The sequence below is a fragment of the Thalia democratica genome, chromosome 4 (assembly GCF_965202585.1).
Source record: "Thalia democratica chromosome 4, ktThaDemo2.hap1.1, whole genome shotgun sequence".
Taxonomy (NCBI): Eukaryota; Metazoa; Chordata; class Thaliacea; order Salpida; family Salpidae; genus Thalia; species Thalia democratica.
In genome coordinates, this window is record NC_139168.1 from 55,797,740 (window position 1) to 55,815,814 (window position 18,075).

General features: G+C 25.0%; 1 protein-coding gene across 1 annotated transcript in view; it reads right to left on the bottom strand.

The window, feature by feature from the left end:
* Positions 1–1,300: 1,300 nt before the first annotated feature.
* Positions 1,301–18,075, bottom strand: part of LOC145835083 (splicing factor 3A subunit 1-like) — a 35,038-nt gene continuing 18,263 nt past the window's right edge. Inside the window, exons 14-19 of the mRNA XM_082942626.1 lie at positions 17,737–17,833; positions 17,089–17,159; positions 12,559–12,683; positions 8,195–8,297; positions 5,736–5,807; positions 1,301–1,479 (exon numbers count right to left, since the gene is read on the bottom strand). Coding sequence (XP_082798752.1) covers positions 1,378–1,479; positions 5,736–5,807; positions 8,195–8,297; positions 12,559–12,683; positions 17,089–17,159; positions 17,737–17,833 — 570 coding nt within the window. The 3' untranslated portion in view covers positions 1,301–1,377. The remainder of the gene's footprint in view (positions 1,480–5,735; positions 5,808–8,194; positions 8,298–12,558; positions 12,684–17,088; positions 17,160–17,736; positions 17,834–18,075) is intronic.

Here is an 18,075-nt window from a genome sequence, read left to right on the forward strand (position 1 = left end):
TGCTAAATTTATAAAATATATCAGTTTAATTCTTTAATCTATGTTTGATAAAAGGTTTTAAAATAAGCTTAATATAACTTTTTCATTCTAAAAATAAGTTAATACTATTTATTTTAACAAGTGTATAGTTGTATTATTAATTCATAAGAAGTTTTAAAAAAAATTTAATATATTTCATGTTTAAAAATCTTCATGTTTGAATTTATTTATATGCTTTACATTGTATCTGAAAAATATTGATGATTAAATATTCAAAGTTTGTGGTTATTTAACTAAGTTGTTATATTTAACAAACTTGTTTTGTAAAAAAATTTGATTCTTTTTTACAGCTTAAATCTTTATGCTACCAAAGCTAGTAATAATATTTACAAAGACGTGTACTCTTCCTTTCTTTATGAATTATTTTTGACAAAATAAAGTAATTGTACATCTAAATTTTATCTGATGTTGTGAGCTTTTTTATTTTATATCTCTTTTGTTTTTTATTCAACTCCTAAAATTTATGATTTTTATCTAATAAAAGCAACAATTTTTGCAAATGTCTTCTGAATTGGGGAAACTGTTTTCGAAGTTATATATTTTAGGCCTATCAGTAATACTATAAAAGTTATATTCTTTATTAATATTTTTATTTCAAATGAAAGGTTCACAAAAGTTTTAAGAATTATTTATTTATTAAGAATTATAGGGGATCAAGAGCAGTACAAATTGCCTTGTATTCAGGTATTCAAAATTACTTCAACATTCAATTTTTTTAAACTTTTAACAAAACTGCACACTTTCATAAAAATTAAAGGTAGTTAAACTACTCTATTCCCGTTATGAAGTCATCACACGTTATTCTTGATTTTTTTTTTGCAGATTCGTAACTTTTTTGAGCTAGCTAAGTCCCTGGGTGGCGATATAGAGTCACAGTTGTGTACTGAGATTGCAAAGATTTTGATTTCAGAAAAAAAAAGTGTTTTTATGCAACAACCTGTCTTTTGTTATTTTTGATTTTGGGTCTGTTACATTTACACTACGCGGTGTCGCTTTTTTGGCTTTCAAGTTTCAAACACCAAGCAAAAAAAACGTAATTTATTCTTTTTTTAGAGATTTTTCAGAATATTGCAAATTTAGGAATGTAAAGGTACCCTGCAAGTTGTACACATTTAAGTCAGCTTAATTGATTCGTGTGGTATGGGTCTCATTAAAGAAATAATGGTAAATTTTATAAGTTATTTCTAAAACTTGGATTTATCTCAGCAATTTCGTCAGTTTAGAATCTTTCTCAAAACTTAAAAACAATAGATTTAGTAAATGTATATAACTAAAATTTAATTACCAAAAATGACAAACGCATAAATATACACACTGTTTATTAGAAAATAATATTAACTACCTTCTTCTACCACCTCGTTCTTTAACTTGCAAGACAACGGTGTTACCTTGCATCATGTTATAAAAAGCAAGTGTATTGTTATCTTTTATAAACAAACCCTGTTAAAATAAAGTTTATTGTTTTTGATAAGTTAAGTTGAAAAGTTATAATAGTACATACACAGTAATTATACAAAAACAATTTAAGGCTTTAAAAAAACTTCAATTACAAAGTAAATAATAATAATAAATATGACGATACTAGTCAGTCCTTAAACCATAGGAGGGTGTGGAAATTTTAGTTGATTTTTTTTAAACATTTTAAACTTATCTTGTATTTAACCGTTTTGTGAAATTCATGTTAGTTTTGAGATATGGGTGTAAAAAAGCGGAAAGTTAAAGTTTCCTTATGGAAGGACCAAGGTAAAAAAAGTCAAAAAAAAAACTTTTTCATTAAAACGCTATCTTCTCCTACATTTTTAAAGCAATCGTTCTTAAACTTTTTCAGTTTTATCTTAACTTACTAATTAACAATCCTACTGCAGAACTTTTATTCTTATTTTGGGTAAATATTACTTTTTTCTTTAAAAAAAATTATGTTTTGATATTGTCATAAAATTCTAAATTTTTAACTTTTTTTAAATTATTGAAATAGGATTATTCCATTATTACAAGAAAGATTCCTTTAAATTTGAAGTTAATTAATTTATACATGAAGAAGAAGATATATTTTTAGTAAATTTTTCAAAATTCCGAGAAGACCGGCAATAAAAAAAGTTATGGCCATAGGGGGGGTCCAAAATTTTTTTTTACAAAAATTAACTTTGGCTTTTATATGAAAGCTTTAAGTACAAACTACAAGCCAGTTTTTATAGAATTCAAAAATATCATTTAACTTTTGAGATATTTAATTTTTTCTAAAAATTTTCCAATATAAACGTATGGACAGCAACTTTTTTGGGGTGGATTTTCTCGGAAATTTAAAAATTCACTAAAAATCTATCTCCTCCTTCATTTTTCGAGCAATCTTCTTCAAATATTCAGGAAATGTTCCTTATAATAAAAGGAAAAAACGTTACTTTAGAATTTTAGTAACTTAAAAAAATAAATATTTTATAACAAAAATTTAAAAAAGTGTTTTTTTTTTCAAAAAAAATATATTTTTACAAAAAATTTTTTTAATTCCAAAGTAACGTTTTTTTGTTATTGTATATAGATTAGACTGTGAAAGTTTGAAGAAGATTGCTTGAAAAATGTAGGAGGAGATATATTTTAAATGAAATGGTCTTTTTTCGCTGTTTTAGTCTTCCCTTCCTATAGGGAACCTATTATGCGGCCGGACTTTGACTGGTCATATCTCAAAAAATAATTCGATTTTTTTAAAACGATAAAAAGCATCTTGAAGCTTAGAAAAAACTCTAAAAAAAACCCTTAGAAAAAAGCTTAGAAACCCCCCCCCCCCCCCCCCCCCATGGCCTTATCCTCCATACGTCTGTATTAGAAATTTTTTACGCAACTGATTATATCTCAAAATCTTTTTTTTTGTGGAAAGTATTTTATACTATATAATTTTACCTTTTACTTAAAGGCCAATGTTAATTTTGTTAAAAAATATTGTTGGACACCCACAATTATGGCTATAAAAATCTTAGTTGCTTAGAACTTTTTGAAAATTAGTTCAAGACTTCAAAATTAAAATACAAAATAATAATTTTTAACTACAACATTTCTTATTTTCAACGTTTTTAAATTGTAGAGTTTTACTAAAAAATTAAATTCAAACCAATAACAAATTTAGTCTTTTTCAAAATTATATTTGAGCTCTTTAAAAGTTTTAATTCAAACTAAAGATATCCAGTTTCACGTTTTTAACTTATTATTTCAAACTTTTGCTTTTTTAAATGATGATCTACAATTTAAATGTTTCGATCTAATTCATTTTACAAGTAAATTTATTCATAACTTTTCCTTTTAAACTCGGTAAGTTTCTATAAATGCACGTTTCTAACTTTGAATTCTTTACGTTTGTATATTACTAAATTTATTTTTTATTTTTATTAATGTTGTGTATTCTGTGCATAAATTTTTTTTTTCTATTCACAACACGTGGGAACTGCTTAGTTTCAATCCGCGCACAATTCCCACCGATTAAATGCGAAGAATCGCTTACCGACCAAGGATAAGGGTTAGGGGTAACAGTGACAGTAAAAAACAAACAAAAAACTAAATAAACAAATAAATAGAAGAAAACTTTGAATGAGAATTGATCGTGAGTGGGAATTGTAAGTATACCACAACACGTATAGCCAATTTAGTTTTTATTTAATTTACTATACTCAGGGTTGCCACTCGTTTTTTCAAACTTTTTTCCAGTTTTCCAAACTTCTTCCAGACTTTTAAAACTACACATTTTGGGTCTATTTTAGATTAAAATTAAGTTTAAGGTAAGAAACTGTGTTAAATAGTAAATAAACATTGAAAAGATACTGTAAAGCTACTTAAAATATGTATTTAATAAAAAAAATTTGATGATGACAAAAAATATTTATTTATATAATAAATTTTTATAGTCAAATCGAAATTTAATACTAAAAATGTGAAAATTGTTAATATTCCAGGTTTTTCCAGATTTTTTTGCCTAAATTGTTAAATTCCAGGTTTTTCCATGTAAAGTGGCAACCCTGTACACTTTATATACTGATACTTTACTATATTTTCATTTGAAACAATTTTAATTGAACTAGTACGTTAAACTTAAAAAAACATAGTTTAAAAATAAATAAACTAATAATAATAATTTAATCGAATAAAAATCAATTTAACTAAAATAAAATTGAAACCAAATAAAAATTATCAAAGCTAAATAAAAATTCAGATTAGGAATAAAAATATTATAAGCTTACTGAATGAGGTATGCTATGATTTGGAAAAGTTAGAAACGAATTGAGTTTAAAAAGTAATGCTTTTTAATACCAATCTAAAAAATTAGAATTTAAAACTGAATGCGAGTTAGAAAAGATCGCGTGCACGACAATTCAAATAATTTATATTCCAAAAATTAAAGTTCTAAAAAAAGATTTAAAGGGCCACACCTTAAAAAGTAATATATATTTGAAAAAATAAAAAGTTTGTATGTTGGTTTTGTTGTTATCTAGCAATTTTTTTCTTTTTGTAAAACATTTAATTTTTTTTTTTGATATGGCTAAAATAAGTTTTAAATATACTTGTTTTCGTTATTTTTTTGATACCTTTAGAAATATTTAATATTTTACAAAAAGAAAAAATAGCCTGTAGATATTAATAATACCAACATAAATATTTTTATTTTTCTTTAATATATAATACTTTTTAAGTTGTGGCCCTTTAAATTTCATCTTTAGAATTTGAATTGTCGGAAATTGAATTGTCATGTAACCGAAAAGAACAGATCCCCTTTAAATTCTTAAACTTGAACTACTTTTGTGTTGCCTTAAATAGTTACTTAATATACGAAGCCTTTTTAGGACCGTCGTGTTTATGTAAACTAATGTATGTATGTATAGGTTTCTATATAAAAAAAAAAAAATTCAAAGCAGAAGTTATCAAGTTATCACCACTACTTACTCAAAACTTAATTAATAACTTATTTAAAAATTCAATTTCAATTATAAATTTAACGGTTAAATGACAATTTAAATTCGGACAATTCAAATTCGGACAACTCAAATTCCGACGATTCAAGTTCTTAAAAATATTAAAAGACTTTATCTCATGAAGTTATATAAATTTTAAAAAATTTCATATTTAGATCTTATTAATATCTACAATCCACTTTTTTCTTTTTTGCAAAATCTTAAATATTTTATAATTTAATTCAAAATTACTAAAATAACTATGTTTTTTACTTCATTTAATGCTTTGCAAAAAGAAAAAATGGCTCGTAGATATTGATAGAACCTATATATGTATTTTTTATATTTGAAATAATATATTACTTTTTTATTTGTGGCCCTTTCAATTTTTTTAAGAATTTGAACTGTCGTAGTTTGAATTGTCCGAATTTGAATAGTCGTGCACCCAAATTTAACATGTAAATTAAAAGTAATTAGCTAAATAAATATTTAACATCTAAAATTAGATCGCACTTATTTTAAATTATATTAAAGTTTTATAACTTTTTAACTTGTTTTTAGCATTAAAGTGATCTCAAAGACCATCGAAAACAATTCATATGACATTTTACGGCGATATCATAATGATTGCTGTTGATGATCTTGCAGTTCAATTCAATGCTAATTGTGATAGAGGGAAAAACATCTCGTTTTTGCTGAAGATGGCGTTACTACTAAGTTAATAGCGTTTTTTTACAAAAAAATCTATAAAAATGAATAACTCACATCAAGTTGGAGTTTCTGCTTTCCAGCTGGCATTTTGGTTTCTTCGTGAATTAAAGCTTTAATGACAGAAACCTGAAATGAATAAATTTTTAATAAATTTAATTGTTATGCCGTCTAAATAGTATAAAATAAGAAGAAAAGTGAGAAACAGGTTTTATATATTTAAAATATAAGTATTAAAATAGATTAGTAAGTCTGACTACTCAAAAGTAACAGCAATAAAATTATAAAAAATTATACTATCGTGAAAAACTACATACAAAGTATTGAGTATAGCTGATATTGCGATTTATTTTTGCTTAGTTAATAAAACAACTGAATTTGTAATAAAACATATTTAAAAAATATATATTTAACTTTTTACTTTTTTTTATAGATAGAAAAATACCCAAATGCACAAGTGAATATGTTAGAGGAAATATATTACATTAGTGTTGGAGGAAATATATTTACTAAAGCTGTCTTTAAAGTATGTTTTGAAAAATAAATTCAGAAAAAAATATTACCCTATGAACAAATCCTTCTATTATGTTAAAAAACTATAACAAAAAACATAATTTAGAACTAAATTTTTATAAAAACAAGTATTACATTAAATTTTAACAAAATTGATTTGTTTTATTAAAAAATAGTACATGAAAAGTTTATACTATACAATTCATAAACAATGCAATAAATATTAATAAAAGTTTTTGAAAAAGAAATATGACATAACCATATAAGTTGTTTTGAAACAACAGTTTATAAACACAGCGCTGAAACACATACTTAAAAATCAAAATACTTGTAATACTTTTGACTAATCATTTAACCATGTTTTATAAGTTATCTTCTTGTGTTAAAAGTTTTTGTAGTTGGTAACTCCACAATAAATTTTTTAACTTAAACAATATGTTACTTTTATAGTCAATCCATTATTGGAAAGAAAACAAAAAAATTTAATCTATAAAAGTTTTATTATAAATTTACTTTAATTAGATATTATTATGGTTGCCACAGATCAAGCTGCTAAAAAAATTTCTGACTTATCCTGACATTTTCCTGACTTTTCTAAATCAAACTCTTAATTTAAACCTATTCTAAAATACGAAATCTAACACTTGAAAATATAAAAAACCTTCATTCTAATTTTAATACATGTTAAAACAACAGTTTTTTTTCTGAATTTAATAACTTCCATTACATCACTTGAACCATCTGTGTATGATTGATGTACTTGCAATAAACAGCTCTATCACCAAAATACTTGTACTATTACCTTACATACACAGCTTGTCTGAAAAAAGACACAATTTTTTTAGCATTTCCAAACAAAAACGTAACTTAATAAACGAAACGACATATAAGGAACTTTTACAATAAAAACTTTAAACTAATAACGAACCTCACAAATAAAATCTTAAAACAATAACGAACTTATACAATCAAAACCTTAAAACAATAAAGAATATAACCAAACACTGTTTTTTTTTTTATTATATGTACTAAAATTTATTTTCTCCGTTTGTTTATTAGCACTTCGACCTATTCATCTAATGAAGATATGGTTTCTTTCATCTGGTACCCTCTCTCTTATAACTTATTTCAAAAATTTAAACAACTTTGAAAAAAATATATAGAGATAAAGTATATGCATCAACTTGTTACATAAAATACTAAACTAACTACTTAATTATAAACATCTCAATTATTTACTTAAACAAAAAACACTTTGATTCCAAAATTATGCTAGTTAACTTTTGTGTATATATCACAGTTTCACTATGGAAGTGTCCCTGCAACAGATCATCAATACTAAGAACTTATAAAAACTGCTTGTTCAAGTAGGGCAGTTGTTCAATATGTGAATAGGAAAGTTTTGCAGTTTTATAAAGGATATTTGATTAAATTATACGAGACGAAGGTATTGAAAATTAAATAATTTTGTAAATTTCTAGGAAAATTTTGCAATTTTAGTCTGCCTTTTTAGGATTTTTAATTAAACTTTTACCATTTGAAGGCTTTGGAATTTAAGGAATTTTGTAAATTTAAACTGACAAAATCTGACTTTTTTTTAAACTTTGTCAAATTTTCTAACTTTTCCTGACTTTTTTTTCAAAAACCCCCATTTTTTTCGTGACTTTTCCTGACTTTTGTCATTTTTTTTAGTTTTTCCTGACCTTGTGGCAACCCTGCATGTAACCCATGTAAACACGACTTTTACTTGTAAAATATAAATATATCGCACAGATAGCGAAGGCTTCCATTTGACAAATAGTTTTAAAAGCCATATTTAAATGATTGTTTTAAACATTAATAACAAGATAGAATAAAGAACTAAACGTTACTTAAGAATTAATCAAATTTAAAAAATATTCTTTTATAGTATTAAAATTTAGTTGTTATAATAAAAATAAATTACTTAGGTAGGAACAAAAGTGTTTCTTAAAAACTTAAAATTATAAAAAAATTATTTTCACCTCGTCAGTAAGAGGCAATTTAAATTGAAGACGCTGTCCTTGCAGTTTCCATTCTGTTTTTTCTGGCATTGTTGGACATTGAACGAAAAATTGCACTGGACCACTATAAATTACATTTTCTAGTTGTCATACACATTAAAAATAAAAAATTAATAAAATCAATAAACTTATAGTAAATTAACTTATTAAAATTTTGCGTTAGCAAAAAAGCATATCTCTATTAATGTAACGAATCTGTTAAATTTTTGCAGTAAAAATAAAAAAACTCTTTAAATGTGAAATTGCATCAAAATATTCATTAAAAGTTAACTACTGTGTACTAAAAAAAATCAAAGTAAGAGCACAAAATATGTGTGATGTAAAAAAGTTTATACCTAGTTATTTAGAAAATTCAACAATGGTCTTTGTTTGACAGGTTGAAGAATATACTATGAGTTACATTTTATAAATAAAAAAAATAATTAACTTAATTAAAATTATTCAGTTTCGTAAAAAAAAATCCAAAAAAAAAATAGATAGAGAAAATTTGAAAACAGTTGTTCAAAAACTGTAGCAAGTATATTTTTAGTGAAATAGCAGATCTCTCAAACTTTGACCGCCTATATCTCAAAAGTTACTTTGACTTCAAAAAATACGGTTAAAAGCAAATGGTAGTTTGGTTATTATTGTAAAAAGGAGACTAACTTTTTAAATAAGTGATTTACCTCTTCCTATGAGCGTAAACATGTAACTTTAAGTTTCGCACTTTAGCAAAATTACCTATATTTAAAAAAAAATCTCCTAGTTAAGAGAATTAAGTTTACATAGAAAATTAACGTTTTAGAGCAAAATTGTAATGAAATTATCAGCAATTATAAACAAAAAAAAACATTAAAAAAAATTTTTTTTTTAGAAAAAAACAAAAACTATCATGGAACAAAAGAGATTATTTTATAAATAGTCATTATTCTCAGTTTTTTTTCGCACCTAATCTATTTTTGTTAGTGTTCGAATCTAAATAAAAACCTTATATACTGAATATTAAACTTAATAAAGTAAAAACAATGTAATTGCCTAAGTCCTAATTTAGATCTAACTTTAACTTCTCAAATAAAAATGTTTGTACTTTTTTTTCTGTGATATTTGCTGTGAAAATTTTTATGTTAACAATTATTCTATTTTATTTAGATATTAATGTATTCAGATATGCTTAAACGTATTCAAATAATAAAACTTTTTATTGAAAAGGATTACCTTTTATGCACATAATTTTTTTAAGATAGTTTCTGCAAATCTACAGAAACGTATACTTATGTGCGAAAAAAATAGCTTTTATTTCAGCTTGAAAAGTCTCTGCTTTCTTAGCTTTTAGTATTCATTTATGCTTAGTTATGCACTCCTGAGAGATAATTTTGACATATATGTACTCTTTAGCATTTTTAGTGTCGTAAAAAAATTGAACGAATTAAATACATTCAAATTGTAACATTTAGCGCGTTAAAGCTTTGTTTTGTCAAAAAGCTACAATGCAAAATTAAACCTATTGGAAGCTGTAGCTTCAAAAATCAAAATCATACAATTATGTTACAAAAATTTGCATAACTTGTTGTTACTATTGACTACGTTAAATGTTTGATTTTATAAGTTTAAATGAAAACAATACAGTAGACTACCGCTTAAGTACGCAAATTTAACCCGACCAAAAAGTGCGTACTTAGCACGGGTAGTGCGTACTTTTTGACGACATAGTATAAATGAAACTTAGTTGTTTGTTTTCTTTCTTACAACTAGCCACCAAATAATTAAGCCAAATAAACAAGTCTTTTTATTTTAAATAACAATAAATACATAACTCTAATCTGCAAAGTGTTTTAATAGATTTTAAAATGATTTATTTTTTCTATAAAAAGTTTCTACACAATTAATACATACATTTAATATAGAAATTCAATGTCAGTCAATGATATAAAAAAGAATATTAAGCCATATTTTCCATTATTTTTTTGTTAGAGGGAAAGTACCAAACTACATTGTGTTTACCAAACAATTTAAAAACATCAATGTGTGTACATTTAAATTAAGTTATGACTTAACTATGTTGTATTTGTAGGTTTTTTTAACTTTGTCATCTAGATTTATTTATTTTATAGCATTCCAGCTCAAATATCATTATTCTTTTCACTTTTCTGCAACCACTACATAAGTATTTAGTTTATCAACATTTAATAACGGGACTGTCACAATCTCAGGCCACTTAGACTACTCAGAATTACTCACCATAGTTTAAAATTTGATATAAATATATAAAAAATTATAAAAAATATTTAAAAAAATTAGAGATTTTTTTTTGTTTTTCTGGATAAGTGCCTACTTAAGGCGGGGTGCGTACCAAAAATGTGCGTACTTAAGCGGTAGTCTACTGTATTAATCTTTGAGTTAAATTGTGATTTTTTTTAATGAATGTTTTCTGGGTTTACACAAGTGGCATGACATAAAGAGTCATATGGGGTGTGGAGCAAAATAAATTGCCTTGTATACAGTTATCACTCGTACATCAATATTCAATTGTTGATGTATTAACATAACTGCATATTTTTATATTAAATTGAATAATATTAGAGGTAGTTTAAATTGCTGTGTTCCCGCTAGGACGTGTTATTTCAGGTGTTTTAGTTTTTGCAGATTTGTAACTTTTTTGAGCTAGCTACGTCCCTGGTTTCTACGTTGTTTATGTAATATATTATTAAGCAGCAATAAATAAAAAAACTAAACTATATGAAATGACAACTGTACTAGTTTTGATTAAGGTTACAATATAAAACTACGGTAAGGGTGCAACTTAAAAAACTTAACTTTTCTAGGTACGTTATAGTGAAACGTAGATAGTTTATTAAATTCAAATATTTGAAATGCTTTTTTTTATTTACTTCAAACCAGCAATCATATTTTTTTTTTTTTAATATCTAATAAAACAGTGTTTAACATTCATTCAATAGTTGAAACTAATACAGGGTTCGTGCCCGAAATTTTTTTCATTTAGCCTGACTGAGACCAATTTAGCCTGACATTTTTTCTAAGTAAGGAAAATCCCCTTTAGAAGTCATTTTTGGTATTGGGGGGGTCTTGATTAGTACTATTGTAGTCTCCAACTTCAACCAGCTTTAACTCAAAAATATGTTGAGCTTTAAAAACAGCAAAAATCAACTCATAGCTTAGTTACAACTCAATAAAATAAGACTAAATTGTGAAAAAGGTGGTTACTCCCCTATGCCCTTAACATAACAAATTCAGTGATAAGTTTTAAAATAAGTGTTATATCTAATATATTATTAGTGGAAAAAATTAATATATATTACTAAACGCAATTGTTCAATTTAATTAAGCACTAAGTAAAAACATTATAACCAGAAGATTTATAATAAAACGACGTGCATTGTCGTGTTTTATTAAAATTTAAAATGAAATGCTTACAAGAGTATTAAAATAAGTAAAAAATGTTTGCTATAGTATTTTGACTAATACTTAAAGTTGATACATAATTATAAATCGTAAAATCTAAATAAATACAGTGATTGTTGACGTCGTATCAGATTTAAAAAGCTAACACTAAAATAAAAAAAAAAACCTTTAATGTTTTGTTTTTGTAAAGTAAAAATAAATTGTACCTAAAATTTGTACTCCCACAAAACTTAGTACTTATATCTTAAAGCTAAGTTTTAGTGTTGTGAATATCTCTAGTAACTTTAAACAAACAATAAAATATATGAATAAACTGCTAAGAGTTTTAATCTAAAAAGTATTTGGTATAAAGCAAGCTGTATTTGTTTTATGAATTTTTATAATTATGACGTAAATAATCTGCTCAAAACAAAATAATGAAGATTCTTAAAATTTTTTTAGAGTTTCAACAAAAAGTGTTAAGCATTTATTTTTACAAATACTGACTAATTTATTTTCTAGTAACTAAATCTTTACTTAGAAAAAAATTCACATTTCAATTTGATATTAAAAAGAATTCTCAATTTTTTTTTATCAAAAATTTTCAAGCATTTGAACTGAGAAAAACTGATATTCTCAAATTTTTAAATAAAAAAACTGATTTAGCCTGACGTTTTTCAAATTTTTTCAAAAAAACTGATTTAGCCTGACTTAGCCTGATTTAGCTTGACGCGCACGAACCCTGCTAATATCTAAAAGAATAAAAAATTGTAATTAAGCATTGCAAATATCTGCAAATAAACATAACTTATGAGTCGTTCTCAAAAATATTATTTTTTATATAATTAATATTATTTTTTAATGTATATCAGAATTACGAAGTCCAAAAAAACATTTTACTTAGCCTAATTATTGAACTTAAAAAAAAGCAAATAGAATCAACAAACGGATGCTGCTGATTAAAAGCATCGGCAGGAATAAGGTCTCCTTCCGTGCGACTTCTTTTTGAAGGCGGAGGTCCCTCCTGTTGTCCCGCATTAGTTTGCTGCTGAATAATTTGCTGTATTCCGGACTGCAGACGAAAATTTTTCAATGTCATGTGTATAAATAAGTGAAATTTTTAAAGTCCTTTAAATATTAAAAATAACTTTATTTTAAAATAATTAAGAAGTCTTTAGTTTCATTTCATAAAGTAGGATTAAAATTATTTAACAGTATTCCTATAAACTTGTTTCGATCTGATTGTTTATTAATATTAACTGACTTACGATTCACTATGTTTAAACAGTAACACAGTTACACGGAGTTCTGAAAAAAAACAAGTATCTCAATTAACAAAAGATTAAGTAGAAAAAGAATGTATGACCTATAACTGTTCAAAATATAGTTTTAATCGTTTGTTAACAAAAGATCCTAGTGAGGTAACTTCACTGGAATATAATTAAAAACAAATTATACAGTAATCTTCCTTTATTCTACCAACATATGTTTCTGTGTGTCAACGAATCAACACACTTCAACTGGGTTCTGTAAAAAAAAATAATTACTGTAATGAGAGAATAGAAGCATAGAATAGAATATGTGTATACATGTTTTCATTAAAATAAGATATTTTCTACAGATAATAGTTATTAATAGGTAAAATACTTAATATTAAATATGACTGTTATAAAACTATATAATATTTATGATTATTAAGTCTAAAATAAGTAAAGTAAGCTAAATTAAACAACAAAACAACAAATTATAATATAAACAAACAACTCACGTTAATGGCAAAGATAACTGATTCAAAAAATGTTGTCGTTAACTAATGAAAAATATGTTCATTGCAACTAATAATTACGTCACAATGTAAACGAGGTTATTTAAACTTTTAATTTGTATTGCAAAGATCATTAACTTAGTTTTTATGTAATCTATTTTGAACAAAAATAAAACATTAACCATTAGATAGTTGATCAATAAAATTTAATAAAACTTAACGACGGTGAAGGCAATAAGAGTCACAGAAACTCGATGTAACATGTGTATTATATATTGAATGTTTGTAATGATTGAATCAAAGTTATATAAATTAGGAAGCAGATTTAGTTCAAATGTAAAAATCAAAATGAAAAAATTAAACTTTAAGAAAAAACCAAAACACAAAAAACCAAAATTGTTATTAGGCTTACGATGTACTGACCGATAATTAATTTACAGCGACATACATAAAATCATAATGAACTAAACTTAATATATATTTTATTTTATAATTAATAAAATAATTAATTGATAAAGTAGGAGTCGGCTGTTTAATTTAAAATATCAATATTACAATAATATAGCTGTAATAATATTACAGATATTTTAAATAATTAATAAGTAAGTTGTGTTATATATGAAAGTTAAAATGTAAAACAACAAGGTAGTCATATGCTAAGTATAAACCTGCAGTAAAAAACCTACTAGCTCTCTTGGGCGTAGTAGGTAAAAAAGCACGGTTTATCTGTGATTTGAATACAGGCTTCCAATTAAACTTGGAACTTAACATATAAAGGTGTGAAGAATTATGGTCGGAGGGTAAAGTGAATATACGAAATTTCGGAGAATAGAAAGTGACTTGTGTGAAATAGATATAAATTATAAATGAATAAAACTATATATTACTTAGGATATATATTTATATTAATATATGTTAAGTGAGTGTGTGTGTGTATGTGGAAGGTGAATGAAAAGTATGGAAGGTGAGAAGGCGCCAGATGTTATTTGAAGAAAAACTGTCGGTTGTGTGCACAGTTGTTTGAAATATCACGTCTTTTATTTAGTAATTGTTTACTATCTTCTGCTAAAATTGCCATTCGTTCAAGGTTGCATATTTGGCAGATCTTGCTTGCGCTGCTGATGTTATTGTTGGCGTGGTGGAGGATGCTCCATTCCATTTCTGGTTTGGTTCCATACCTATCAAAATACTGCCAAACGAAATCTGACAATCTTGTACTATTCTTTTTATTTACATGCTTAAAAGTATATTTATGCCCCGTGTACCTATCTTTAAAGTGACCTCCTGTCGAACCAATATACACTTTATCCTTAATTTTATCATTAACATTATTATTGCTTTTGTTATTATCTTCATTAAGCTTACATTTAACACGCACCTTATACACAACATTTTTAATTAAGCAGTTACCATGTAACGGACAGTTTGTTTTATTTGACTTACGACAGTTACAATTTTTACCTACATTGTTCTTGAACTTAAAACCACATTTAATTACTTCATTGTTATAAGTATTACAGATGTTCGTATTTTTCTGGTTACTACAGTTATTATTTTTATTATTATTATTATTATCATAATTATTATTATTACTATTATTGGTTATGTCGTTATTATTAATACTATTATCATTGTTATTATTAATATGGTTACTACTATTACTCTTATTACCACTATCATTATTTGTATTATTATTATTATTATCATCATTATTATCAATATTATTATTATTAATATTAGAACATGAATCCTTATGTACAATTGAGTTTATATTTTTAGTCAGGTTTTTACTTATACTTCTAGTTATAGGCCTATTATAATTGTTTTTATTAATTAGATTAATATTATCATTATTGTTTATATTAACCTTGTTATTTTTACAATTGTTATCCTTTATGTCTAACCTAATATTAATTACGTGTGTGTTATCTGAATAGTTGCTATTATTTTTAATAGTGTTAGGTTTATTGTTATTATTAATTTGTGCTGTCAACTCATTATATTTAGATAAAAAAAAATTATTATGTGATTGTATCATTGACTTAACATTATTCATACAACTATAAGAAATTTTTAAAGTTTTCTATTAAATATTTTACGGTAACAATGGTTATTTGGGAAATGTTTATCTATTAATTTTAAAAATTCTTTACCTAAGTTTACATTAATACTAGAACAGTATGGTGGGTTATACCACAACACACGGCTATTACGAGACTTATTACTTTTTTGCGTTTTAATATAATTTTCACTAGTGATACTGTTATTAGTAATATCATTATTATAGTTAGTGTTATTGTTATAATTATTACTACAATTATTGTTGTTAATGTTATTGTTTCTATTAAAACTATTTACAATATTATTAATGTTGTAATCATTATTACTGTTACTTTTAAAACTATTATCATTATCGTTATTATAATAATAATTATTATTAAAATTGTTATAATTATTTTTATTAATAATGCTGTTATTTCGTTTATTATTGTCATATTTATGTTTATTATCGTTATTACCGTTAAAAATATCATTATTAAAAATTACTAATAAAAACAATAATAATATTTTTAACGGCGTAATTGGCTAGTCAAAAATTTATACATAAGTCTTAGTAAAATGTAACAAAAATGGTAGTGATAATATTTACAATGGTACAAAAGGAGTTATATCTGAAAAAAATGATTTTATTAATATAAATTAAATTATTTATATCAACAAAAAGTATAAAGTTTACTAGATTAAGTATGGCAGTATTTTAGCTGTGTTAAATACATGAAATGAAACGGAATAAACTCTACCATGCAAAAAGGTGAATAGAGCAAGAATATTTGCAAAATTTGAACCTAAAATTGAACCAACTGAGTACAATATCGGCAATCAGTGCTGAATTTAATGTCTACACCAAAAGTTAAGCATATGGAGGTATATTGGATGGAGGTAGGAAAGTTGTAGTTTCGAGGAGAAACACAAGATCGCTTGAGGTGATAGTTTCACTAGATTTTTAAAAAAATAGAGAGCCACAGAGGTAGTGAAGCACTTGTTAATAGAGATTAAATCAAATTTCACTAATGTCACTGACTACCAACCTATGTGCATCGATCTTTAAGGAATTTATGTCAGCTTAGAACCAATTTAGATCTTGTTGCCAGAAAATAGCTTGCAAGATTATGAAACACTGCAAACTTATTCAAAAAAAATGTTTTATTATAGATTTAAAACGGTTCAAACTAGAGAAAAGTAAAAGTAGAAAATTCTTAAGTTATAATATAAACTTCAAGCGATTGTTCAACAGATTTATACCGCTAAAAAACATCCAAGCTAAGTCTCTGTCAGTTGCAAAATGCTTAGTGACAGAAAACACACCATTAACGTGTTGTTAAATATTTAGATGGTTTGCTTAAGAATCAGCCTGTCCAATTCATATGGTGGCCATGATAAGGAAAAAAAAACGAGGCCTTACTAAGTCTTTTGATCTGGGAATCTCATTTACTACTTCATTGTAATTTTCTTATTATTAAGGTAGTTTTTGAAGTAGTCTGTATTTTTTAAATATTCTAGTTATAACACCTGCTTAAGGAAGTTTTAACTTTTTAACCTTGAATCTTATAAAAAAATTATTTCGTAAATTGTATGAAATAATAAATTTGAGCTCAGATTAAGCTTTTAGAATGAAAAAGTTACACACTATAATAAAAAAAAAGCAACTAACCAATGGCTGCATCTGCATAGGAGTTCTAACCATAGGATGTGACATCACCATTGTTGGACGCTGAACTGCGACTGTTATAAAAAAATACTAACAATTAAACTACTTGTTTCTACTTACTGCTAATTTAAATTTCAAAAATATTACCATGATTAGAAATTTTCAATTAGCTTAAACTATGATATTTGTTGAAAACTTTCTTAGAGATCTGACATTAATTGCTTTATAAAATTTATACTAAAACAAACAGTTAAACAATTTAAAAAAAATTAATACTTAATAGTAATCAAAGTTATTTAACTAGTAAATTGTAAACATGTAACATGTAAAGGTTGTACATTATTTTGTTTAATATAAGCTACCACAATTGTGTCTATTTAGGTAACATAAGTCTTGATTTTCAAAAATTTTTAGTTTAAGAAAAAACGTGAGTATTAATTATTTTTTGTAATAAATACAAAAAAACTTAAAAAACAAATAAGTCGAGAACTTTAAATTGTTTGATTTAAAACAAGTTACATTATTAGTAATAAATACAATATTGAAAACTATTATGATTATAAGTCTATTTTGGACAGTCATAAAAAAATTCTTATCTATTTTAACTATACAAATTATTGCTTATAACAAATAATTTTCAATTAAACATACTAAGCTGGGGTTGCGGCGGCCTCATCACAGGTTGCTGTACTAAAATAACAGGTCTAGGAGCAGGTGGTTGATTTACAACCATTAATGGTTGTAAAATCTAAAGTTTTTCGTTATTGAAATTTCATAGCTTATGTAAGTTTATATCATACAACTTTAGAAAAAGCTTTGTCATTAAGCGACACAAATGAGATTTTCCGACAAAAGTAATATTGTTAGAGAAACTTTCAACTCATTTTAGCTTCATAGAAAAACTTCTTAAGTAAAGAATATAGCAAAATAATATTTTGATTCTACTATACCATAAATTTTTAAAACTGTGTACTAATTTTTTAGAACAAC